General features: G+C 39.1%; 1 protein-coding gene across 1 annotated transcript; it reads right to left on the reverse strand.

Moving 5' to 3' along the window:
• Positions 1-41: 41 nt before the first annotated feature.
• LOC131225046 (receptor-like protein EIX1) lies at positions 42-23678 on the reverse strand. The gene is made up of 6 exons (XM_058220471.1): positions 23550-23678; positions 21165-23409; positions 19274-19349; positions 18094-18226; positions 17093-17239; positions 42-1783 (listed from the first exon to the last, which is right to left on the reverse strand). Exons 2-6 carry the CDS (start codon positions 23393-23395, stop codon positions 42-44), a joined length of 4329 nt encoding a protein of 1442 aa, XP_058076454.1. The 5' UTR covers positions 23396-23409; positions 23550-23678.
• Between the last annotated feature and the right edge of the window lie 857 nt (positions 23679-24535).

Raw genomic sequence — 24535 nt, forward strand, 5'->3', positions numbered from 1 at the left:
TATGGGAAAGCTGAAATGGAGGGGCCCAATCAGAGTGTGGATCAAAAACCAAAGAATTGGAAGACAAAATTAAGTACCTCAACACTTTCAGACACGTTTCCTGTCAAGGAGTTGTGAGAGAGGTCAAGCCAATACAAGTTAGAAAGTTGTCCTAAAGTTGTTGGGATTGTCCCATTCAACTGATTCCCACGGAGAGATAAATCTCGTAAGGAAGACAATCCTCCAAGAGCTGCAGGGATATTTCCATTCAACTGATTCCTCGAGAGAAATAATTCTTCCAAGGAAGACAATCCTCCAAGAGAAGCAGGGATATTCCCATTCAACTGATTCCCACGGAGAGATAAATATAGCAAGGAAGACAATCCTCCAAGAGCTGCAGGGATATTCCCATTCAACTGATTCACTGAAAGGTCTAAATATTCCAAGGAAGACAATCCTCCAAGAGCTGCAGGGATATTTCCATTCAACTGATTCCCCGAGAGAATTAATTCTTCCAAGGAAGACAATCCTCCAAGAGAAGCAGGGATATTCCCATTCAACTGATTCCCACGGAGAGATAAATATAGCAAGGAAGACAATCCTCCAAGAGCTGCAGGGATATTCCCATTCAACTGATTCCCTGAGAGATCTAGTTCTTCTAAGGAAGACAATCCTCCAAGACGAGCTGCAGGGATTGGGCCTGTCAGCATGCAATCGGATAGAGAAAGGCTTTTAAGATTTTTTAGCTCATATAAGCAATCAGGAATGGCCGCATGCATTTGGTATCCGTACAATGACAGGATCTCTAAATTGATAAGCTTAGTTATGGCTCTTGGAATGCTACCCGTTATATTCTCACTGAATGACAAAGAGAGAGACTCAAGTGAGATAATATTCCCAATAGAGTTGGGGATTCCTCCATGCAGCTGACTGAAAGATAGATGAAGTATCTTCAGCTTCCTCCAGCTGCCTTCAAGGAACTCTGACCAATCAACCCTGAGGTTATCATCAGTTGATCCCAACCCCAACTCTTCCAAGTTAGGAAGTTGTGAAAATCGATAAGGAACCTGATCACCATGAAAGTTGTTACCTAAGAGATACAAGGACACGAGGCTACTAATGTTAGCTATCCAGTTTGGAATGCTAGAATTGAAGTTGTTCTCACTGAGATCGAGGACACGGACAGATGTGAAATTAACAGAAGGAAGAGTTGGAGAAATATATGAAAGACCACAGTTCCATAGGTACAACTCAACGAGGGAAGGAGACATGTTCATTACGTGCACCCAATCATGGCTTGCCATGGAAAGGTTCACAAAAGACATGTCGAGGTAAGTGAGAGAAGGTAGGCTTGTCAACCACCAAAGGTTTTTGGCACTCAAAGAAGGTGAAGAAAGCTTCAGGGAAATGAGTTTAGTGAGGTTTCCAAGCTGACGAGGGATTCTCCCGCTGAACCCTGCATCTGACAAGTTCAAATGCCTCAACTCCTTCATTGAACCCAGGAAATCTGGAATTGGTGCGCCATTAAAAGCATTCGAGCTCAAGTCCAAGAACTGAAGATGCTTCAGTTGAACCAGAGCTGGATCAATTCTGCCACCTAGTCCGAGGCGGGAGTCCTTGACATGGAGGTCGAGTTTAAGAACAAACCCAGTTATGTTGTGGCAGGTAATACCTCTCCAATTGCAGCAGTCAGAGGCATCATCATCCCATGAAGAGAGAATATTGAAGGAATCGTTGAGAGCCTTCCGAAAGGTGGTGAGAGCTTTTCTCTCGGAATCGAAGCAACCACTCACCTTCCAATATCCTCCCCAATATATTAATACATTTAAAACAAAGACAGAAATAAAAAATCTTCTCTGCTGAGAATAACAACTCTCCATTCCTTTTCTCTCTGCTCTAGAAAAGGGAAATTGATTCTTTGCTGATTTCTCCTTCCGCTCTCCTTAATTTGTAAGATCTGAAGACCGCACACATCTATCATGCTAGTTCACCACCATTTTCTCTTAACACTGATCAAGCAATCCTAACCAAATCCGATTCCGCTCATGACAAGGCAAGTCTCTGGCATCTTGATCGTCTAAGACATCCAAACCGTTTATCAAGCTCCTTAGCACATCTTGGGGACAAGGATCATCGTCCATCCATTTTGGGGTCCATAGTACGGAAAGGTGGACAGCTGTATGTAGGATTTCTGAGAAACAGTGGAGGGAAGTGCCAGTCTGGTCCTCAAAACGAGGACATACAGAGTCTTCTTACCCCTTTCTTTGAACAACTGGGGCCATGCCTTCTTCATCCAAACCGTTGATCTAAATGGTACGTCTGCCTAATTAGTGGACGGGATTGATTTTTTTAAGGTGATCTTCATGATAAGGCCAACCGTCTCCACAGTGCTTGCGGACTAGCTGGCGTCAAAGCTTTGTGGGCCCACCTTGGTGTTTGTGATTTCTCCCCACCGTACATGCATTTTGCCAACTTTAAAACAAAAAAAAAAATAAAAATAAATAAATAAATAAATTTACACACACTCCACACACTCACGCTAGTGGAATTTCACCACCTATAGATACTCGGACCCTTGACCGGGTGTTAAAACTCCTGAGAGTGTACCACCGGAGCAAAGAGTAAGGATCCTTGCCAGCTCATTTATAAGCTAAGAAATAGGAAGATTCAAAGCTCAAGAGTGGGGATTGTATGGCCACCCTTTGAAAACTTGCTGATTCCTACTCCAATTTTTTTTAGCCATCCAACCTTCTCTTAAACTCACGTAACCATTTAAATGAAGGGAAATCAGAAAGAGTGCCATATTCACACAATGAAGGGGATTCAAATCTTAGGTGGACTCTTTATAGAAAAATAAATGATAATTGACCATTAAAAACTTCACCAGGGCTACAAAAGTTTCGCCCCTTCATCCAGGTCTTTGTGACCTTATCAAAAGGCGGATCAACAATAAGCATTTTGGTCGACCCCATGAAGCTTTTAATGGTGGGGATTCGATCAAGATTATTTCATGTGGTGTGTTTCACATGAGATCTGGACCTACTTCATTTTTTGTACCATTTTATATAATGAGCTTTCAACATGGATGGGTAGAATGGGTGTAAGGAAAATGCATCATACTCATGGGGGCCTGAGTGGGAATCACCGGAGCCAGCTATGTAGGTGAGACACTAACGGTAGGGCACACCTCAAATTTTGCATTGTTTTATCCACGCGGTCCATCTGTTTTTACAAATTATTTTAAAATATAGTCCTAAAAATGAAGCCAAATAAAAGTTTTAGATGGACTACACCAGAGGACATAATAGTAATCAAACTTCCACCATTCAAAGCTTCATCGGCCGTAATGTTTATTGACCATCCAACCTATTGATAATGTTTTACATGTCTAGCTAGATGAAATACAAAAACAAATATCAGCTTGATGTAAAACATTTTTATCCAACAAAAGGTTTTCAATGATCAATAATCATTGTTTCCTGAGTGTAGTCCACCTGAAACTTTTATCTTCATCATTTTTGGACCATGGCATAAAATAAGCTGATGAACAGCGTAGATAGACAATTCATGCATCAAGGTGGGCCCTTTTAGGTTCCAACTCACATCAGATAGACAATTCTCTCTGATTCTCACCCAAGTTGCGCTCTTGCACCAGTTGACTCTCCAAAGCCATTCACATGAAAGGAAGTTAGATGGGCCCCACTGTTATGTTTTTGAGAAATCCATCCTATTCACATGACCCGAAAATAAGGGAGGTTCACAACTTAAGTGGGCTGCACACGGAAAGAAATGGTTAGGAAAGTGCCTACCATTGAAACCCCACTGTAGTCCACCGTGATGTTGCATCCATACTGTTCATAAGGTCATTCTTACTGGGATGAACTGAAATAATAGAAAATATTAGCCTCATCTAAAACTTCTGTGGCACCACCAACATTTTAAAGATGGAAATTCAGTCCTCACTGTTTTCTGTCAAGTGGCCCACTTGAGTCTTGGTTCTATTTCATTTTTAGGAATCATTCTTACTGGGATGAACTGAAATAATAGAAAATATTAGCCTGATCTAAAACTTCTGTGGCACCACCAATATTTTAAAGGTGAAAATTCAATCCTCACTGTTTTCTGTCATGTGGCCCACTTGAGTCTTGGTTCTATTTCATTTTTTGCCATGTCCTAACATGATTTGAAAAAACGGAAGGACAGGATGGATCTCTCACAGAAATCATGGTGGGCCCTACCTAGCTTCCCAGTAGCAGGAAATTCCTGTCAAAGACTTTCCCTGGTTAGCAAACGGAAGCGGATTGGCTGGTGTACCACACACCAGCTGTTTTGCTGAAGTAGATAGGTCAGCAAGTTCTGTAGGTCAAATCATGAGGTATGTGTTATATCCAAACCGTCCATCCATTTGGCGAGCTCATCTTAAGGCTTGAGCTGAAAAATAAGACAAATCTAAAGATCGACTTGACCACACTACAAGAAAAAAAAAAAAGGTGCAGGATTGAATGTCTACCCTTGAAATCCTTTTGGGCGTCACAGAGGTTTTGGATCAATATGAAATTTGTTTTTCGTATTCATCCATATCTTTTTCCCTAAAAATTTTTTAATGGTGAAAATCATTATCCTGGCTGCTATTTTTAGTGTGGTCCATTTGAGTTTTAGATATGATTTATTTTTTGTCTGATTCTCTTATCTCCTAAAATGGATGAACTGTATAAATATAATAAATACATCATTGTGAGGCATGTACCTTTGATCTCATTTGAACCCTCGTACACCTTGGAGCTCGAGGCGCATCGGCGCTCGTCTTGGCACAACGCATCTCTACACCAGCTATATAGCTGGTGTGTCGTGGATGCGGATTCTGTTCGGGCAGGGCTCTATGGGGCCCACCGTGATGTAAGTGTTTTATCCAATCCGTTAATCGCTTTTCTCGGATCAGTTTATTGTATGAGCCAAACAATGAACAACATAAAAGGCTTAAGTGGACCACAAAATGGGGATTTAATGTCCACCATTAAAAACTTCTTGGGAGCTGGAGAAGCTTCGGATCAAGCTAATATTTGTTTTTTCACTTCATCCACGCCTACATGACCTTATTAATAGGTTGGATGATAAAAAAAAAAAAAAACATTATGGTGGCCCTTAGAAAGGTTTCAATGGTGGGAGTCATTATCACTGTAGCTTCCTTCGGTGTGGTCCACTGGAGCTGTGGACCTATTCCAATTTCACATGCAAGCCTTAAAATGATCTGAGAAAAGTGATTAACAGATTGGATAAAAGACTTACATCACGGTGGGCCCCACATAGCCCTGCCTGGACGGATTACCGTCGTGGCGGGGGTAGGACGCAATCCGCGTTCGGTGTGTGGTACACCAGCCTATCCTCTTCCATCACAAACGGTGTTCCTGTCCTGTACCTGATTAGTCTGATACACCATTGGTCATTTTTTTATAAACTTCCAAATGTGTGTGGCTCAGTTGCCAACGGTCTATAAGAAGGGAAATTACATGAAACTCAGGCTGCAGTTGAGCTTGATACATAAGAACTTAAAAATTATAAATGTGGCATACATTAAATCAAATAAATTAATATGATTATGCAGCCTACCGTGGCAAAGTTACAATCCCAAGATTATATTGGTTGAACCATCCTAACCTCTGAATCCTGGAGACTTGTTTGTGGAAATTAATAAGATAGATAAATTCTTTTTTATTTTTAATCAAATAAGCATACTTTTTGTTAAGAGTACATCTACATTGGATACCCTAATTTGGACAGTTTAATTTGACTACTTGTATGCCACGTGTGCAATGTATGCATTTTCTTTCCTTAATTGTTTAAGTATCGAAGGGGCTGGAAAAGTTCTTAGTGATTTTTGTGTGCATGGGCCACTTGCAGTGGGACAGATAATTTCAGTGGCTTAATCACCGAGTAATCACTTAATGGTGAGCACCACCATAAGGATTGCTATTAGCAAAGGTGAATATGAATTCACCTTACAAAAGAGCTCCACATGCGATGTAGAGTGGGTCGTGGACACTTTCATGACAAAGATAGACTAGAGAAGGTCTGATAATTCGATGGCATCTATGAGAATCACAATCGAAATCAGAAATAAATCCGCAGATATGCAACTATGTACAACTTTGCCCAATAATTCGATGACACATTTGATGGGACTTTGATGGTATCGACAGACTGTCGATGTCATCGAACCCCTTTCGATGTCATTGAACAAAAGACCAACACATTACAATGACTAAGCATGAATTTTTCAGATTTTACCCATGTCATTGAACAGGTATTCAATGTCATCGAACAAACTTCTATAGCATTGAGCAGGACACCTAAAATGTCCAACAACTAACATGATAAATTTTAGATTTTTACGATGGCATCGAACCTTCATTAACAACATATGAATTTACAGATTTAAGACTACATCAATCAACACCTTATGTCCATTGGTCACGTGATATGTGAGAAAAGATTGCCTTTTTTTATCTGTCCTGTTATCTATATGACTCCCATCATCCAAATCTTTTGGTAGGATAACAGGTAGGCGATGACAGTCTCCCCTAGTGCAAAGTATGTTTCTTCTCATCTTTTGTAGTAGTATCCCAACACATGGCGGCTTTTTGTTGCGTTAGGATAAGTGTAAACAATAGCAACTGCAGGATATGGCTTTTAGTGTTTTGTCTACATTGTTTGGGAGAGGACGGCCCGCATATGCAAAAGAAATAGACGATTGAAAATTTGACCGACGTTCCGAAATCTATGTGCGAGTGCACTCCAGCTCCTGACAGACCAGACTAATATAAGGCTCGCAAGTTTCCTAGCTCTGTTACAGGGACCGCTTGTAACCGAAAGCTCCATTAGGCCACTATGATGCCCAAGTGAAATCCAAATCCACTCCTTCAATTAGCTTCCCTAACTCTTTTTAGTATGTGACCTCAAAAATGAGGAAGATTTAATTCTAAAGTGCGTCACACCATAGGAAACTGTAGAGGTGGAAAAGCCCACCATCAAAACCTTCCTTGGCCACCGTGATGTTTCTTTGCCATCCAATCTCACAGGTCTGTTAAACACCTGCCGTGGGGCTCACATGTATTGTGTATCCAACGGCAAACTTCAAATGGCTACTATTAATGATCAGTGCACCACATTCAGGACAGAGATTTGGCCGGCAGGGGCAGCTGTAAAACTCTGCCATGTGTTTCCTTTACGAGTTGATACTATTTTCTAAAGAGTAGTTATATGATACTCAGGCGGTATATGACACTTGATGCGCATGTACTCCGATATTATAGAAAGGGTGCACGTTAACCAAAATTAAACTGACTAAATTGTGAAACATGCAGTTGATAATTCGCAGTCCCAAGATTATACTAGTTTAACAATCATATATAGCCTCTGATTCTTGTAGGTTAGATTGTAAAAACACGACCTTTAAATAAATTTCATTTTTAAATCTGCACTAAATGATCACCAATCCAATAGCCAGATGATCAAATTAATAAGTGTATTTTTTAGCTCATGATGCATCTAAGCTGGGAAGTATATAATTTGGACAGTTTATTTCCAATCACTTGCATGCAATTTTCATTAATCCATCAAACTCTGGCAAAGTATCAATGTCTCTCTCTCTCTCTAGATGAAATATTAGTATGGTTGGAGCATATAGTTTAAGTAAAGGAATAATGGGCAATGCTTCCAAGCAAGAAATGTCAAAAGAGATAGCAGTTGTGAGGAGAGACGGACAGAGAAAAAATTTACAAAAAAAAAGGTGATTGAGATGGGTTGGAGTATTTGATAGCAGAAGATTGGTATGGTTTTCAAATAAAGTAATGTGATACTCGGTCAAAATGTAATGAATGATGCGCCCGCAATTATATTTTACTTACAATTAAATTGCATACACAACATACTAGTAATTCAAATTAAATAGTTCAAATTTCGGGTGCCAGTTAGATGTATAATGAATAAACAATTTTCTATTTATTTACCTAATTATTAGGTTGTGGACATTTATTGGACGGTTAAAAAAATAAAATTTTGTCTAATGTCTTATTTTAAAAAATAAATGCCAACAAATCAAAGGTTAAGATTGTTCAACTAATTTGAGTTTTAGTTGGAGGTTAGAGGAACTGTTCCATGATTTAGTCCGTTTAATTTGAGTTGATGTGTGCCACATACAACATTTGTATGTGCTTGTGCATCAAGTGCCAGTAGCCAAAATATCAAATAATTCCCCTTTCAAATTGATGTAGAGAAGGCCGTGGATGCATTCTTTGCATAATTGGATTAAAAAAATAAAAATAAAAAAATAAAAAAGCCCAAAGAAAAGCTGAAGTAGTCCGTTAGAGTTGAGCCTAGTTGTACGTTGGAATGATGTAATTGCCCTACATGTGTCTGGTTCAAAGAGATTCATTCCGAATATGGAAAAATTATCATTCGAAGTAGGAACCATAACACATGACCTTTCGATCTTTATGTAATGGTGCATCTGGATCAATCGGCCCGCTATGCAAATCAAAAATGTATGTTTTGTGAGAAAGTGAACATCTTCTATGTCAAAATTGAGGTTCTAATTTTTTATTTTTTATTTTTTACTTCTTTTGGTAAGGTTTATTTCCATTGTATATCCTTAGTCTTGTGGTTTTAGAATTACCATTCGTTTTAGAAGTTATGTATAACATAATACTGAGAATGCCCTTGTAAGGTTTGATTGTTGTTTGTATTTTTGAAAATTTTAGCTTTTAGAATAGATTTTGTTATTTCAGGTAATTTCTATTTAAGTTGGAGGTTTGGGTCGTCCATGTAAGTAATGTAAGCAAGCAATTTTATTATATCGAAATTTTCTTCTTTTACTTCCCGTAAATTGAAGAACTCACCTTATCTCAACTTATGAATTCAAGATATTCATCACTTGAGGCAGATGTTGATCTTTTTCTTTTTATTTCATGCCATTTCCTACATCACGAATAAAGGTTAACTATTAGGGTCATCTGCTCAAAGATCTTGTCCAATATTGCTATGTTGGGTCTCATTGCAGATGGATCTTGGACTTAAAATTCTCATTGTTAGACAAATATTAAACTTTTGATCTATTGCTTTCAAAATTGAATGGTTAAAAGGATTTTAGTGATGGTGAAGTGATGCGGAGATGACATGATAGGGTCGATCACCGTCTTCCTCAAGGATGACTCTTTGAATTCATGAAGCTTCTCTGGACTCTTCACCAAAAACTTCTCAAATCCATGAGAAAAAAATAAGAAAATAAAAATAATTCTAAAATATCTATAATAAATTTATTGATGATTCAAATAAACGAGTCTACAACCCTTTAAATAGGGATACCAAGCCTTGGAAGAAGTTTAAGAATTAAACTATAACTAAAACTCCCTAAAATTCATAACTTACTATAAATAGTAAATTTACTATTTATAGTAAGCGTCATATGTGGCTTAACTACGTTATTCTCTTAATTTTTGTAAACACTTTTTATGTTGGACATAACTCCTAAAGCCCAACAGATGAAGAGTTACACTCAAACCAAAACTTACTAAAAATAGTAGAAAGGGAAATAAATATGGAATTCGACCATTGATCCGATGAAATCTCACAAATTCGCCACAGGCAACGAAGCATAGCTAGGTTGGTTGGCTAAAGTAGCTCCTCCTACCCCAAAATCCTATACAGTACGTTGAGTAATTCACTTTGATTTGCGAGATATGCCTATTTGAAGGTTACGAAGGTTTTGATAACTTCCGCCTCCCATCGGGCCTTCTCGGTCCAGCTTGGACATGAAGTGTCCATGCCACTACTCTACATCATGAAGATAAGTAGACTGTAGCCTTAGTACAGTACTATGCATGTCCTTGGGTTGACATGGCCTGCGCCTTTACACATGTGGGTTCTCACTTCTGAGAAGTGAGTCCATAACATGGTGATCTATATAGGTGGGCACATTTGACCCGATTCGGTGGATCTGACCCGATCAGACCCGATTTGACCCGTTCCGAACCAAACCGATGGTCTGGATCGGTGCAGATCGAGTAAGGGCCCTTCAAATCCGACCATTTTCGGATCGAGATCGAGTCGTCGTTAATCCGGACCGATCTGATCCGAAAACCCGATCCGATTGGAACTAGATGGATTCAATCCAGCTTGATCTGTAATGATTCATATCGATACTTTTACTTTTTCCAATGGTATGGTCCACTTAAGATTTGGATATGCATCAATTTTGGGTTCAACCACTAAAATGATATGGAAAAACGATGGACGACATGGATAAATCACATGCATTCAGGGTGGGCCCCAACAAAGTTTACTCAGTATAATAAGAGGATTCGCTGGTGTACCACACAATGCTATATAGTAGCAGTAGCTAGCTTTAGGTACGTGTCGTGCCAAGACGGACTCAACGTTCCTATGAAAGCCTTTCAAAGGAAGTTCCTGCGCTAGGAACCCATGTGGGACCCATTGCAATGTTTGTGCGAAATCCTCCCCGTCCATACGTTTTGTGAGTTCATTTTAGGACATGAGGCTAAAAATGAACCGTATCCAATGCGCAAGTCGGCCAAAAAAGTGATAATTGAACGTCCACAGTTGAAATATTCGTGGGGCCACAGACGTTTTGAATCATGCTAATATTTGTTTTTTCAGTTCATCCCAATAGGAATGACGTTATTAACAGTATGGATGTCATGTAAACATCACCGTCGAACCCAAGGAGGTTTCAATGGTAGGAATTTACCTAACCACCTTTTCCTTTAATATGACCCACTTAAGTCTTGGATCCTGCTCACTTTTGGTCTCCTGTTCTAAAATGATCTCAAAAAATGGATGAATGGAGTGGATTCCTGAAAAACATCACGGTGGGCCCCACCTACGATCCCAGCACAAGAACTTCCTACGAAAGGCTTTCGCAGGAAATCCGCGTCCCTGCTAGCATGCTGTGCACGTCAATACAGGCCAGCTGTGTTCCCGAACTCCGAGTTATATGAACGGCTCAAATGAGATCCACATTACATGGGCCCCACAATGATGTATTTATTATATCTATACCGTTTATCCTTTTTTTTTTTGTGATCATTTTAAAGCATTCGAAAAAAAAATGATCATATCTAAAGCTCAAATGGACCACACTGAAAATAGCAGCGAGGATAATGATTTTCACCATTTAAAAATTCAATCTGTACCCAATCTGATCCGACTCGGTTTCCCTGATCCAGTCGGACTCAGTTCAGGTCAGGCCAAGCATGTAACGGATCGATTCGAGTAAGCTGTTCCTGACTCGATCTCGGATCGGATTGGGTCTGGATCAGCCCAGGCAACTTTCGGACCGAACCGAGTTGGACCAAATTCGATCCAACTCGGTCCAATGCCTAGCTCTACTGATCTAGACCGTAGGTGTATTGTGTGCCATGCCGATGACTATTCACAGGGAAAAAAAAGAAGAAGAAAAAGTCCTCCCTATACTAAATTTAACTGTTTGATCCATGGCCCACGGATAGACTATAAAGATAAGAAATATAACAAGGTGGGTCATGTTTTAGAGATCTATTTTGGGCCGTCACGCTTAGACCAGACATATCAGTATGGATTGGCCCCCACCTGATAGAGACCATCCGTTTACTCGGGTTGCGGATCACATGATACCTCTTTAAGCAAAGACGTGGTTTGGGTCCTACTCCCACAACAGGTAAGTGGATTTTTACAGCCAAGTGAATAACATGTAGAATGACCTCTTTCTACAAGGACACTTCTCGAAGAACCGACCTCTGCCGTATTACAGTAATGAAATTTCAAAAGTTCATTTGTCGTGCTCCATTTGGTTAGATGCTCTTTTGGGGAGCCGCGACCCTGGATCCAACCAGGCGGGTGCCACCCTGACTGTGGGGCCCACCTTGATGTATGCTTTGTATGTCCACTCAATCCATCCATTTGCCATTTTTATCTTTTATTTTAGGGCATGCTTTTGAAACTGAAGCAGATACAATCATACAAATCTCAGGTAGACCATACGGCTAGAAACTGAAAACAATGGTTATTCAACGTCCACCATTAAAGCTTCCTAGGGTCCACCTTATTGTTTATTTGCCGTCTAACCTATTAATAAGGTCATACAGAATTGGATGAAGGGAAACACAAATAGCAGCTTGATTGAAAAGTTTTGTGGCCCTAGGAAGCTTTTAATTGTTGGAATTTAATTTGTACTATGTGGTCCACTTGAGATTTGTTTCTACTTTAATTTTAATTTGGGCCATGCCCTAAAATAAGCTGAAAAAACATATGGATGGCCTGGATATATAATGCATACATTAAAGTGAGCCCCAGGTTGATCAGGATTGCACCCACTTGGCCGAATCTGCTAATCCGCGTCCCTCTTTTGGGGCGCACTGCAGAAGGTTGGTATATGCTGCCTGCACTGGTAGCGGATTGCGTGGTGTGCCACACACTATCTGTGTGTTGAGGTCACCAGGTTCTGTGGGTCTCACCATGACGTATGTCTTATATCCACACCGTCGGTCCATCATCAGCCCAAAAATGTGGCAGATCCAAAGCTTAAATTGACCACACCAGAGAATGCAGCGGAGAGAATGATTTCCAGTACTTTTGAAACCTTCGAAGGTCCCACCATGATGTTTATTTGCACATCCAACCTATTCAAAATATCTCACAGACCTGGATGAAGGGAAAAAACAAATATCAAATTAAACCATAACTTTTTTGAACCTTTGGACTGAAAAGTACACTCTTAAAATGGTTGAATTAAAAGAAACTATAAGGGAAGCGAAAGTAGTTTATCAAATCCGGGCCTAATTCTATACCGGGAAAGATATAATTGGGTTCAAGTGGGTTTAGTTCAAATAAATTCTTTTTGAATACGAAGAATATCAAGAAATTCAGTCTGAAGACCGTCCGTCAGACTACGAAGGCTGCCGAGCCATGGCCATTCCCAGCTTACTCCCATTATTCATCATTTTATAAATACCCGGCCCATGTAGCGAACCACTACTACGAACGGTCTTGCAGAGATGTGGCGAGAGTACACACTTTCTTCCATACTCCTGCGACGTACTCAGTCGCTGTGGCATCTAATGAAGCTGTGGCATCCCTTTTCAGCGATGAAAATCCACATGCATGCACCATCATGTGATCATGTGGTTTTATTTTATTTGTAATTTTTAATTTTTATTAAATGTTCAATGGATAAGGTTGTAATGTTTTGTTATTGAGAAATGATCCAGTGGTTCATATCATCATAAGTTGCGGTGCTCCTTCTTGTATTGGAAGATGTTGATAGTCTGACTGATCGATCAATCCATGCTGTCCGTTAGTCCAGTATTCATTTCAAGGTCTACAAAGCAAAAAATCACACTTGTTGGATGATTCAATCCATACTTGCCCTTTTTTCAATTTATATCCATCTATTTGCAGACCATTGGTGCAATGGTTAGGATTGACTGATAATAGTGATTGTTTAGAAACATAAGCAATCCAAATTGTTGACTGGACCTATTCTTATGTAAATTTTCTATAGTAGCCTGCAAAATTTGTAAGCTGTTGATGGAAGCTTTGAACAGTGAATTTTCTATAGTAGCCTGCAAAATTTGTGATGGGCCTGATGGATGGTACAGATCGAGCAATCAAATTATTCAAAGGTCCCAACACAACTAGGAGCACTATAATATATAGCGCTCGGGATTATTCGTCTTTGTTACTCCATGGGCTTTGTACATTTGGCTTTAGGAATGAAGTTGGGGAGTGAGGGTGTTTGTGAAGTTGTGTTAGGGTATTTTTGTCATTAATGAAATATCGACGTCTCTATTTAGATGACAGTTCGATCAATGATTCCTGACTGTACATCAGGTCCAACACACATTTTCATGATATACAATCAACCACTCCTGACCATAGACTCGTCCGAATGGACTCAGGCTCGGCCTCGCCTCGAGTCACCACCGATTCAGGGGAGTTTCGCTGATGTACCACCGAATCGCCACATGACTCAAGACCGTATGAGTCTCAGGTTGACTCGTCGAGTCTTAAATCCATGTTCCTGACCAACCATTAGCTCAAACGCTTTCATGAGCCACCTTGTAAAAATTACACAGATCGGATGATCAGATCCATCTAAAAGTTTCACTTATTTTTCCGTAGCCTTCCATTTCTTGCACCATTTGACTGGATGGTTTGGATCGTTCAATAGAAGTACTTTCTTTTGATTATAGATGTGACTTAGTACTTAAGCATTAAATCGAGAGAGAGAGAGAGAGAGAGAGAGAGAGAGAGGCAGGAATATTAGCAAAGTCTATACCGATCATTCTTCTACAATCTTATTGCCCTAGAAATTGAGGGACAGAAAGAATAGAGATCAAAGAGGTTCACCTTGTGTTTGGATGCTCTAATTTGCTAGTAAATTATTTAGTAAATGATTTACTAGCAAAGAGCCCTTATTATTTACCAGCAAAAATGAGAAAAATAAGTTTACAGAAAAATTTAGTTTTTTCTCTGTGTGTATTCGACAGTCAAAATGGACTGCTATATAAAAGCTTACAAGAGCAAATCAAGATCCTAAATAAGATCCTAAATTGTAGAAAAATAAAATAAAAATCTAACTAATTCTCTTAATTGAAGGGATTATAAATCTCCTAAATATATACATGAAAGAATATCCCTTAATTTAAGCTAACATAATTTTAACACTCCCCCTCAAGTTGGAAGATGTATATCCAGCATGTTCAACTTGATTCTTAATTTTTTAAACACATATTTCCTCCAAGAGCCTTCATAAAAACATCTGCCAACTGCAAATGAGATGGATCAAATTTGGTGATGATCTGACCATCTTGTATCTTTTCTCTCTTTTTTTTTTTCTTTTTAATTTAAAGAAAAGGTGGGACTAAGACACCAAATTTTATAAAACATAAAAGATGTACATTCATTCGGGCAGGCCCCAACAAAAAGATTTGGGCCTTGCCTATCGTTTACAAGAACATCCTCAGAACTATGAACAAAGCATCACCGGAAGTGAGCCTAGGAAAACCAGGGGAAAAGGCTCGAGCGAAGCTGACGACCCCTACCCAACCAAGCCAAAGAAATCAATCTCGCAGGTTACCTAGGCTTGCTTTTTTTTTTTTTGAAAGAAACGAAAACTGCACAAAGAAAGCAAAACCTTTACAACGTCTTGATCGAACCAAGGCCAACCTTATCGAGAAAGATAGAACCTCTAACCTGTTGGGGAAGATCCGCAAGAGAGTCGAAGCAGGAAAAGGATTGAGAGCTGCTTCCATGCCGGGCCATAAAATTTGCCGGTGCGTTTCCTTCCCTCAGAACATGCACAAAGTTAACTCGACCCCGCAATCTCAGTTGGTTGATCCTTAGGATCCAAGCTTTCCATTTTCATCCAGGCTTAGCCCCTCCATTTAGCATATCAATCACTTGCCTAGAGTCGGATTCAATGATGATTTGGTGCCTGCCCCTCTGGAGAGCATGGAATAACCCATCTTGTATCTTTTCTCTTACAACATGAAAATCAAGTTCTATGTGCTTGGTGTGCTCATGATATACTAGGGTTGCTGCTATGTCAAGAGCAGCTTGATTACCACATAACAATCTTGCTAGTCCTATAGAAACTTGCATATCATTGAGCAAAAATCTGAGCCAATTTAGCTCACAGGTTGTCGCTGCCATGGACCTGTACTTAGCTTCTGAGGATGATCTTGAAACTATTTTCTGCTTCTTTGCCTTCCATGAAATCAATGAATTCCCTAAGTACACACAATAACATGCAGTTGATCTTCTTGTCATAGGACAGTTTGCCCAATTAGCATCATAATATGACTTTAAGGCAAAGGAATTGCTTGAGGAGAACTACAATCTTAAACCAGGACTGCCTTTCAAATATTTGATAATGCGAAGAGAAACATCCCACTAAGGCTTTCTCAGAGCATGCATAAATTGGCTTAGAATATTAACAGAGTATGTAATGTCTGGTCTTATAATTGTAAGATAAATTAGTTGTCCAACTAACCTCCTGTAGTGAGCTGAATTATATAGCAGATCACCTTGATAATCTGTGACCTTTAGAATCATTTCCATGAGAAAGTTTGATGGTTAAGCACCTAAGTATCCAACATCTTCTATGATCTCTAAAGTATATTTTCGTTGAGAGATAACAATACCTGCTTTGGACCTTGCAACTTCCAACCTAAGAAAATACTTAAGGAGACCAAGATCTTTAGTATGAAATTATTGATGAAGAAATTGTTCGAGACTTTTTATAGCAGTTACATCATTTTCAGTTATTACTATGTCATCTACATAGATAAGCACCATAATTGTAGATGAGCCTTTAGTCTTCACAAACAAAAAATAATCTGAATGCGATTAAACAAAGCCAGCCTGTTTGATAGCATGCGAGAATTTTGTAAACCAATTTCGAGGGGCTTGTTTAAGCCCATAAATAGACTTATGCAGTCGACATAAGAGTTTCTCCCCCTGTCGACAAAAATCCGGTGGTGGAGTCATGTACACCTCTTCCTCTAAATCACCATGTAGGAAGGCATTGGTCACATCCATTTGATACAATGGCCAATGTCTAGCAGCAGCAACAACAAGAACACAGCGAACAGTAGTTAACTTGGCAATAGGAGCAAATGTTTCGGTGTAATCCAAGCTTTCTTGTTAAGAAAATCCTTTAGCAACTAATCGAGCTTTGCAGCATTCAATTGTGCCATTGGAATTGTATTTGATACGATAGACCCATTTGGTGCCAATGAGGCGATGACCAACAGGCAAGGGAACCGAGGACCATGTCTTTTGGGTAGTGAGATCATTAAGTTCATGTTGTATTGCCTCTTGGCATTTAGGATCTAAGACAGCCTGAGCATATGAGGTGAGTTCTAGGACACTCGAAATGGTATTAACGAAGTGTTTATAAGCAGAAAACAAAGAATCATAGAAAAGATAGGTACTTAAAGGATACCAAGTACCTGACTTAGTCAAAGATGCCTGTTTTGAAGTTGCAGTTGATGACGTTTTACTAACTTGTCCACAATGAAAATCTTGAAGGAGGGTGGATACTGTCTGACACATTCACTTCTGCAAAGAGGAAGTGCAGCAGGAGATATAGAAGAAGAAGGAGAGGATGAATGAGTGATCTCGGATGATGAAGAAATAGGAGGAGTTGCAAGTGGAGGTGAATCAATGATATATTCAAATATCTCAGGTTGGGAAACAATATTTTCTGGAGCAAGAAAAGAAAAAATTGATTCATGAAAAATGACATTACGTCTTAAAAAAATTGTTGAGTGTTGAGATCATATAAGTGATAGGCTTGTTGGCCTATAGGATAACCGACAAAGATGCGTTTTCTAGCGTGAGAGTCAAATTTGTGAGATGGTTGCAGATTATTTACATAATAAAGACATCCAAAAACTCTTAAGTGAGAGTAAATAAGTGATTTGTTATATAACATTTCATATGAGAATTTATGTCGCAGCATAAGGGTGGGAAGACGATTAATAAGATAGGAAGCGGTAAGTAAACGCTCCCCCCTAAAAACGCAAGGGAATATTAGCATCAATTCTTAAGGCCCTGCCAATGTTTAAAGGATGTCGATGTTTTCGTTCAACTATACCATTTTATTGAGGTGTAGATGGGTAAGAGCTTTGAAATAAAATGCCAAGGTTGGAAAAAAAAGATTTCATGGAGATGAATTCTGAGCCATTATCACTTTGACTGCATTTAACTTGTCAATTAAACTGAGTGTTGACAAAAGAGATGAAGGTTTTTAGTAATCTTTGTATTTCAGATTTGAATTTCATTAAGAATATCCACGTGAATCGAGTATAATCATCAACGATGGTTAAAAAATAATGTGTCCTTATATGAGTTGCAGTATGAAGGGGTCCTCAAATATCACAATGAATAAGATCAAATGAATGTAAATTTTGAATAGAACTTGAAGAAAATGGTAGCCATGTTTGCTTAGCCAAATGACAGGTTTCACAAGAATGTTTAGAATCAAATACAAATAAGGGAATAACATAGCTCAAAAATTGTGAAGTTGCCTTGGAGGGATGTCCTAACCGCTTGTACCATGGAAGGTTTGTAGTAGAATCAAATGATAGGTGACAGAGAAGGAAGTTGGTGCAGACTTCACTGGAGGAACAAAGTAGTACAAGCCATTAAACTGCTTTCCCAATCCAATCATCTTCTTCGAAGTTAGGTCCTGCAATATACAAAAAATGGGAAAGAAGTGAATTGAACAATTCAATATGGCAGTTGTGAGTTGACTCATTGATAGTAAATTGACATGGAAAGATGGTGCGCATAAAATGTTTTTAACATGCATATGATCTGAGAGTTTGTATGGAGCCAATGCAAGTTATCTCAGAATATGTACCATTGGGCAAGGTTGCTTGAGAAGATAAATGAGAGGTATTAGATACTGAAGATGTTATGTGATTTGTTGCACCACTATCAATAAATCAATGATTCAAGACTGTCTTTTGGATACTAAAGGATGAACAGAAAGGGGCAGAGATACCTGTATAGTTTGCTCTGGCAGAATTTTTACCATTATGGAAAAAAACTTTTATTTGGGCAAGCTCTTCAGAGGTGAATTGGGGAGTCTATTCTGTTGGTATCTTGATTATGTCCTGATGCATCTCAGCACTGGTTTGATGAGCAGCAGGTTTTCTGCTTCAATTTGGTGGCTGGACATCTTTGCCATGGAGCTTATGACCAATTGGGAATCCATTCCAGTAGTAACAACGATCCACAGTGTGAATTGTGCCCTCAACATAAGAACATAACAGAGATTTTCTAGTGCCTTGTGACTTGCAATGAGAGGATGACTACTGTCTGTGTTGTCGTTGAGCATCAGACTGTGATTCCTTAGAGTTGTCATAGGTTTTGATACTTATAGCATGAATGAAATCAGTACCCTTGGCCTCAGTAAGTCCTCGCTTCTTTTCTTATTCACATAGAAGTGAATATGCCTTTTTGATAGTTGGTAGAGGGTGCATTAACATGATTTGCTCTCGCACAACAGAGTACGTCTCATTAAATCCCATAAGGAATTGTCCTAGCCAAATCCTTTCTTCTTTTTCTTTTAGATCTTTTTGTCCTCCACAAGTACACGTGATTGCAGGACTATAGGTAGTTAGCTCATCCCACAGCATTTTCATCTTTGTATAGTAAGAAAAAATCGATTCTTGATTTTGTTTCAATTCAACATTAAACCATTGAATTTGATAATGATGAGAAAAATTACCTTGAGAGAATCGTTCTTGAAGATCTGTCCAAATCTCTGAAGGCGTTTCAGTATAGAATACGCTGTTTGTAAGCTCCTGACTTAGAAAGTTAAATATCCAGCAAAACACTATATCGTTGCAGCACTACCATAAAGAGTATTTTGGATCTTTTTCATCTGAGGTGGAAATTGTTCCTTTGATGAACCCCGACCCAGTTTGTTTTTAGCACTGAGACTTACCAACATAGATCTCTTCCACATAGCATAATTGGTTCCATCTAAGACTTTTGGAACAAGAATCATGGTAGGATGATCAGAAGGATGGAGAAAAAAAAGATCTGCGGAATCAAATTGCAGACGTAGATATAGCATGATCAGAGTAGGCGGAAATGATTTACAGAGGCAACAAGATCATTAGCGCCCTGATACCGTGAGAAAAATAAGTTTATAGAAAAATCTGTGTTTTTCTCTATGTGTATTCGATAGTCAAAATAGACTGCTATATATAAGCTTACAAAAGTAAACCAAGATCCTAAATTAGATCCTAAATTGCAGAAAAATAAAATAAATATCTAACTAATTCTCTTAATTGAAGGGATTACAAATCTCCTAAATATATACATGAAAAAATATCCCTTAATTTAAGCTAATGTAATCTTAACGAAAAAATGTGAGTTTTCATTTACTAGTAAATAAGGAGTGGTAATGACTCTATTTTTTTTTAATGAAATCCTAGAAAGCAGATTTCTTTTACAATTTATAGGCTATCCTAATATTGTAAGTAAATCATTTACAGCCTTAAAAGTGAAATCCTGGTAAAATATTTACAAAGTAACCATTTACTACCATCCAAACGACTCCTAGTGGAAATGAGGTGAAGACAAGAAGAAGTCGACAAGTTGGGAGCACGTGCAAGCGAGATCATCCAGAGTTGTAGTGGAGATGGCCTGCTTCAATGAAGAAACCCTTGCCACAAATCAGGTCAATCCAATCTCTAGGCAAATCAAAACGGACAGTTGGAATCTATAATGGCCTATATTCATCATGTGAAGTGATTTTTTTTTTTTAATTATTATTTTTTTATTTTTTATTTTATTTTATTTTATCAAGCATGTTCACATAGAGACCGAATTGGGACCTGGCTTAGATATTGCTGATGCTTGCCATATTATCGTATGTGCTATGATTTTAATTAGCTCCACATTATCATGTGCACTATGACGTACATCTATCATCTCTCCTCATGCACGCTGCTTTATTTTTTAATGCCCAAATAATTGGTATTTCTATGGTGGATGACCAGATTGAGCTTCACTAAATGGACAAATAAAATCCACCAACCATATAATCGTATGATAGATGTTAGGCAAATGAACGTAACAAATGTTTGGAGAATGCAAGGAATGTCAGTTGATTAATTGTACTTTCTAACCAAACTCTGTACACATGACAATCGATGGACTAGCTAGATCATGGAAAGTATGTCCCTTCTTATGTGAGTTTGAAAATTAATTAAGCTAGTGCACTCATTAGGTGCGTATAATCTTAAATATGTACCATTAGCCAATTTTACTAAGCACACGTTTCTCTTCAGGTGTGGCCCAATTGAGGAGTAGAGCAGTTGAAGCATGTAAAGTAGGAACATGTATCTCTCTCTCTCTCTCTCTCTCTCTCTCACACACACACACACACAGAGAAAGGTGGGAGCACACCACCTATAATTTTATTGATACTCGAAAATCGTATAGATTAGAGGGGCAACACTGGCTAGTTCCCTCCCCAATTTTTCCTTACAAAGCTATTTATTACAACTCTCATAAGAAGTACAAACAGAAAGAAAAGAAAATCTACTGAAGCAACCTAGGTTACAAACAATTATTCATCATTCATGACCTAGGTTTCAATCTAGCATCATGTACAGTGACAATTAAAACAAAGTCTATCTTTCATCTCATCAAAGAAGCGGTAATAGACAATCCTCCAAGACCTCTTGAGCACTAAAATGCCACATAAGGCCCAAAACCCAACTGCAAATCCTGGTCCCAATCCAGAGTAAAACCAACTCATCTCATCCTCTTCTTCATCATTTTCAACGTCACCAAGACCTGGAGGAGTCTCGTCGCTAACACACTTATCTAGAAGAGGAGGTCCACAAAGTCCGTTGTTGCCCATATAAATAGAAGGATCTTGGAATGTCTGGAGCTGATTTCCAGATGGAATTTTCCCCCACAAGTTGTTAAACGACAAGTTCAAGCAACTTAGAAAAGTTAAATTTGACATGCTCAGAGGAATTGTACCTGAAAGCTGATTTTCAGAGAAGTCAAGAGACTCTAGCAATGCCAATTTACCTATCTTGTCTGGGATCTTTCCTGTCAAATGATTTCCAGATAAGTTTAAAGCACGCAATCCCAAAAGTCCTGTGAGTCCTTCAGGGATCTCTCCGGACAAATTATTTCTTGAAAGGTCTATGCATGTAACCAGGGAAACTGTTGCTGTGTATTCAAGCACTAACCCCTTCACTGACACAAGCAAGTTTTCCTTGTAATATGATATTGTTCCCATCCCTCCATAAGAAAGAACGAGGTTTATCTTCTGCTCATTCTTCATGGCCACGAGATTTTCAAAACTTTGAGGAATTGAACCAGATAAACAATTTTGTGCCACATCAAGGAGTTGAAGAGAAGTTAGGTTTAATAGTTGTGGTGGGATGTTGCCAATAAACATATTGGATCGTAAGCGCAGAATTCTTAAAGTTGGAAAGCTTTTGCTAATCCAAGTAGGAATGTGACCAGATAAATTGTTGTATCCAAGGTCCATAGTCTCCAAAGCAGCACATTTCTTCAGGGACAAAGGGATTTTTCCTGATAGTTTATTGTTGCTCAAGTGCATTGTTTGGAGTCGATCCAACTGACCCAAGGACCTAGGTATTTCTCCTGATAACCAGTTTTTGCTCAAATCAACTGCCTTAAGGGCTACACAATTACCCAAACTCAATGGAATGATACCACCGATATTGTTTTGAGAAAGGTCAAGGGCAGTCAAGGAATTCATTCCTTCTATGGATGAGGGAATCGTGCCACTGATTTGGTTACCTTTGGCAGAAAAGAATTCCAAATACGGCATTGTGGATGTAAAATTGGGTGGGATTGGCCCAGAAAATTGATTGTTGGAGAGATCAAGTACTCTGGCTCCATTCAATATGCAGGGTACGGGACCACTGAAATGATTCGAACTCAAATCAATGTACAGGGACTGAGGCCACATTTTTAAAGGGTTTGGCAATTGGCCAAAAATCTGGTTATTTGAAAGTTTCAGCCAAAAAAGTTGGGGTGTTAGATCCCAAAACCAGGTGGGGATGATGCCAGAGATGGTTGTGTTAGAGAGATCCAATAATCCTACATATTTTTGTGTTCGTAGCCACGGAGGAAATCGAGGACCTAAATGACATGATCCTAGGTCAAGGTAAGAAAGCTGAAATGGAGGGGCCCAATCAGAGTGTGGATCAAAAACCAAAGAATTGGAAGACAAATATAAGTAGCTCAACTTTTTGAGGTTTTCAAAAACACTTTCAGACACTTTTCCTGTCAAGGAGTTGTTAGATAGGTCAAGCCAATACAAGTTAGAAAGTTGTCCTAAAGTTGTTGGGATTGTCCCATTCAACTGATTCCTACGGAGAGATAATTCTTGTAAGGAAGACAATCCTCCAAGAGCTGCAGGGATATTCCCATTCAACTGACTCCTTGCGAGATTTAAAATCTCAAGGCTACTAATGTTAGCTATCCAATTTGGAATGGTAGACTTGAAGTTGTTAAAACTGAGATCAAGGACAAGGAGAGATGTGAAATTAACAGAAGGAAGAGTTGGAGAAATATATGAAAGACCACAGTCTGGTAAGTACAACTCAACGAGGGAAGGAAACTTGTTCATCACATGCACCCAATCATGGCCTGCCATGGAAAGGTTCACTTCAGACATGTCGAGGTAATTGAGAGAAGGTAGGCTTGTCAACCACCAAAGGTTTTTGGCACTCAAAGAAGCTGAAGAAAGCTTCAGGGAAATGAGTTTAGTGAGGTTTCCAAGCTGATGAGGGATACTCCCGCTGAATCTTGCCCATGACAAGTCCAAATGCCTCAACTCCTTCATTGAACCCAGGAAATCTGGAATTGGCGCTCCATTAAAATCATTATTGCTCAAGTCCAAGAACTGAAGATGCTTCAGTTGAACCAGAGCTGGATCAATTCCGCCACTTGGACTGAGACTGTTGTTATCATTATGGAGATCGAGTTTAACAACGTACCCAGTTATGTTGTGGCAGGTAATTCCTCTCCATTTGCAGCAGTCAGAGGCATCATCATCCCATGAAGAGAGAATATTGGAAGGGTCGTTGAGAGCCTTCCGAAAGGTAGTCAGAGCTTTTCTCTCGGAATCGAAGCAACCACTCGCCTTCCAATATCCTCCCCAATATATTAATACATTTAAAAGAAAGACAGAAATAAGAAATCTTCTCTGCTGAGAATAACAACTCTCCATTCCTTCTCTCTGCTCTGGAAAAGGGAAATTGATTCTTTGCTGATTTCTCCTTTCGCTCTCCTTAATTTATAAGATCTGAAGACCGCACACATCCATCATGCTAGTTCACCACCATTTTCTCTTAACACTGATCAAGCAATCCTAACCAATCCGTTTCCGCTCTCGACAAGGCAAGTCTCTGGCATCTTGATCGTCTAAGACATCCAAACCGTTTATCAAGTTCCTTAGCACATCTTGGGGTAGAGACTTTTGGGGAAAAGGATCATCGTCCATCCATTTTGGGGTCCATAGTACGGAATTGTCGACAGCTGTATGTACGATTTCTGAGAAACAGTGGAGGGAAGGGCCAGTCTGGTCCTCGAAACGAGGACATGTAGAGTCTCCTTAGGCCTTTGTCTCCTAACCGTTGATCTAAATGGTACTTCTGCCTAATTAGTGGATAGGATTGATTTTTTTTTTTAAATTTTAAATTTTTTTTTCAGGTGATCTTCATGGTACGGCCCACCGTCTCAACGGTCTATAAGAAGAGAAATTACATGAAACTCAGGCTGCGGTTGAGCTTGATACATAAGCACTCAAAAATTGTACATATGGCATTCATTTCATCAAATAAAACAACAGGATTATGCAGCCTACTGTAGCAAAGTTACAATCCCAAGATTAGATTGAACCATCCTAACCTCTAATTCCTGGAGGCTTGTTTGTGAAAATTAATAAGATTGATCATTTTTATTTATTTTTAATCAAATAAGC

The sequence above is a fragment of the Magnolia sinica genome, chromosome 14 (genome assembly GCF_029962835.1).
Source record: "Magnolia sinica isolate HGM2019 chromosome 14, MsV1, whole genome shotgun sequence".
Lineage (NCBI taxonomy): Eukaryota > Viridiplantae > Streptophyta > Magnoliopsida > Magnoliales > Magnoliaceae > Magnolia > Magnolia sinica.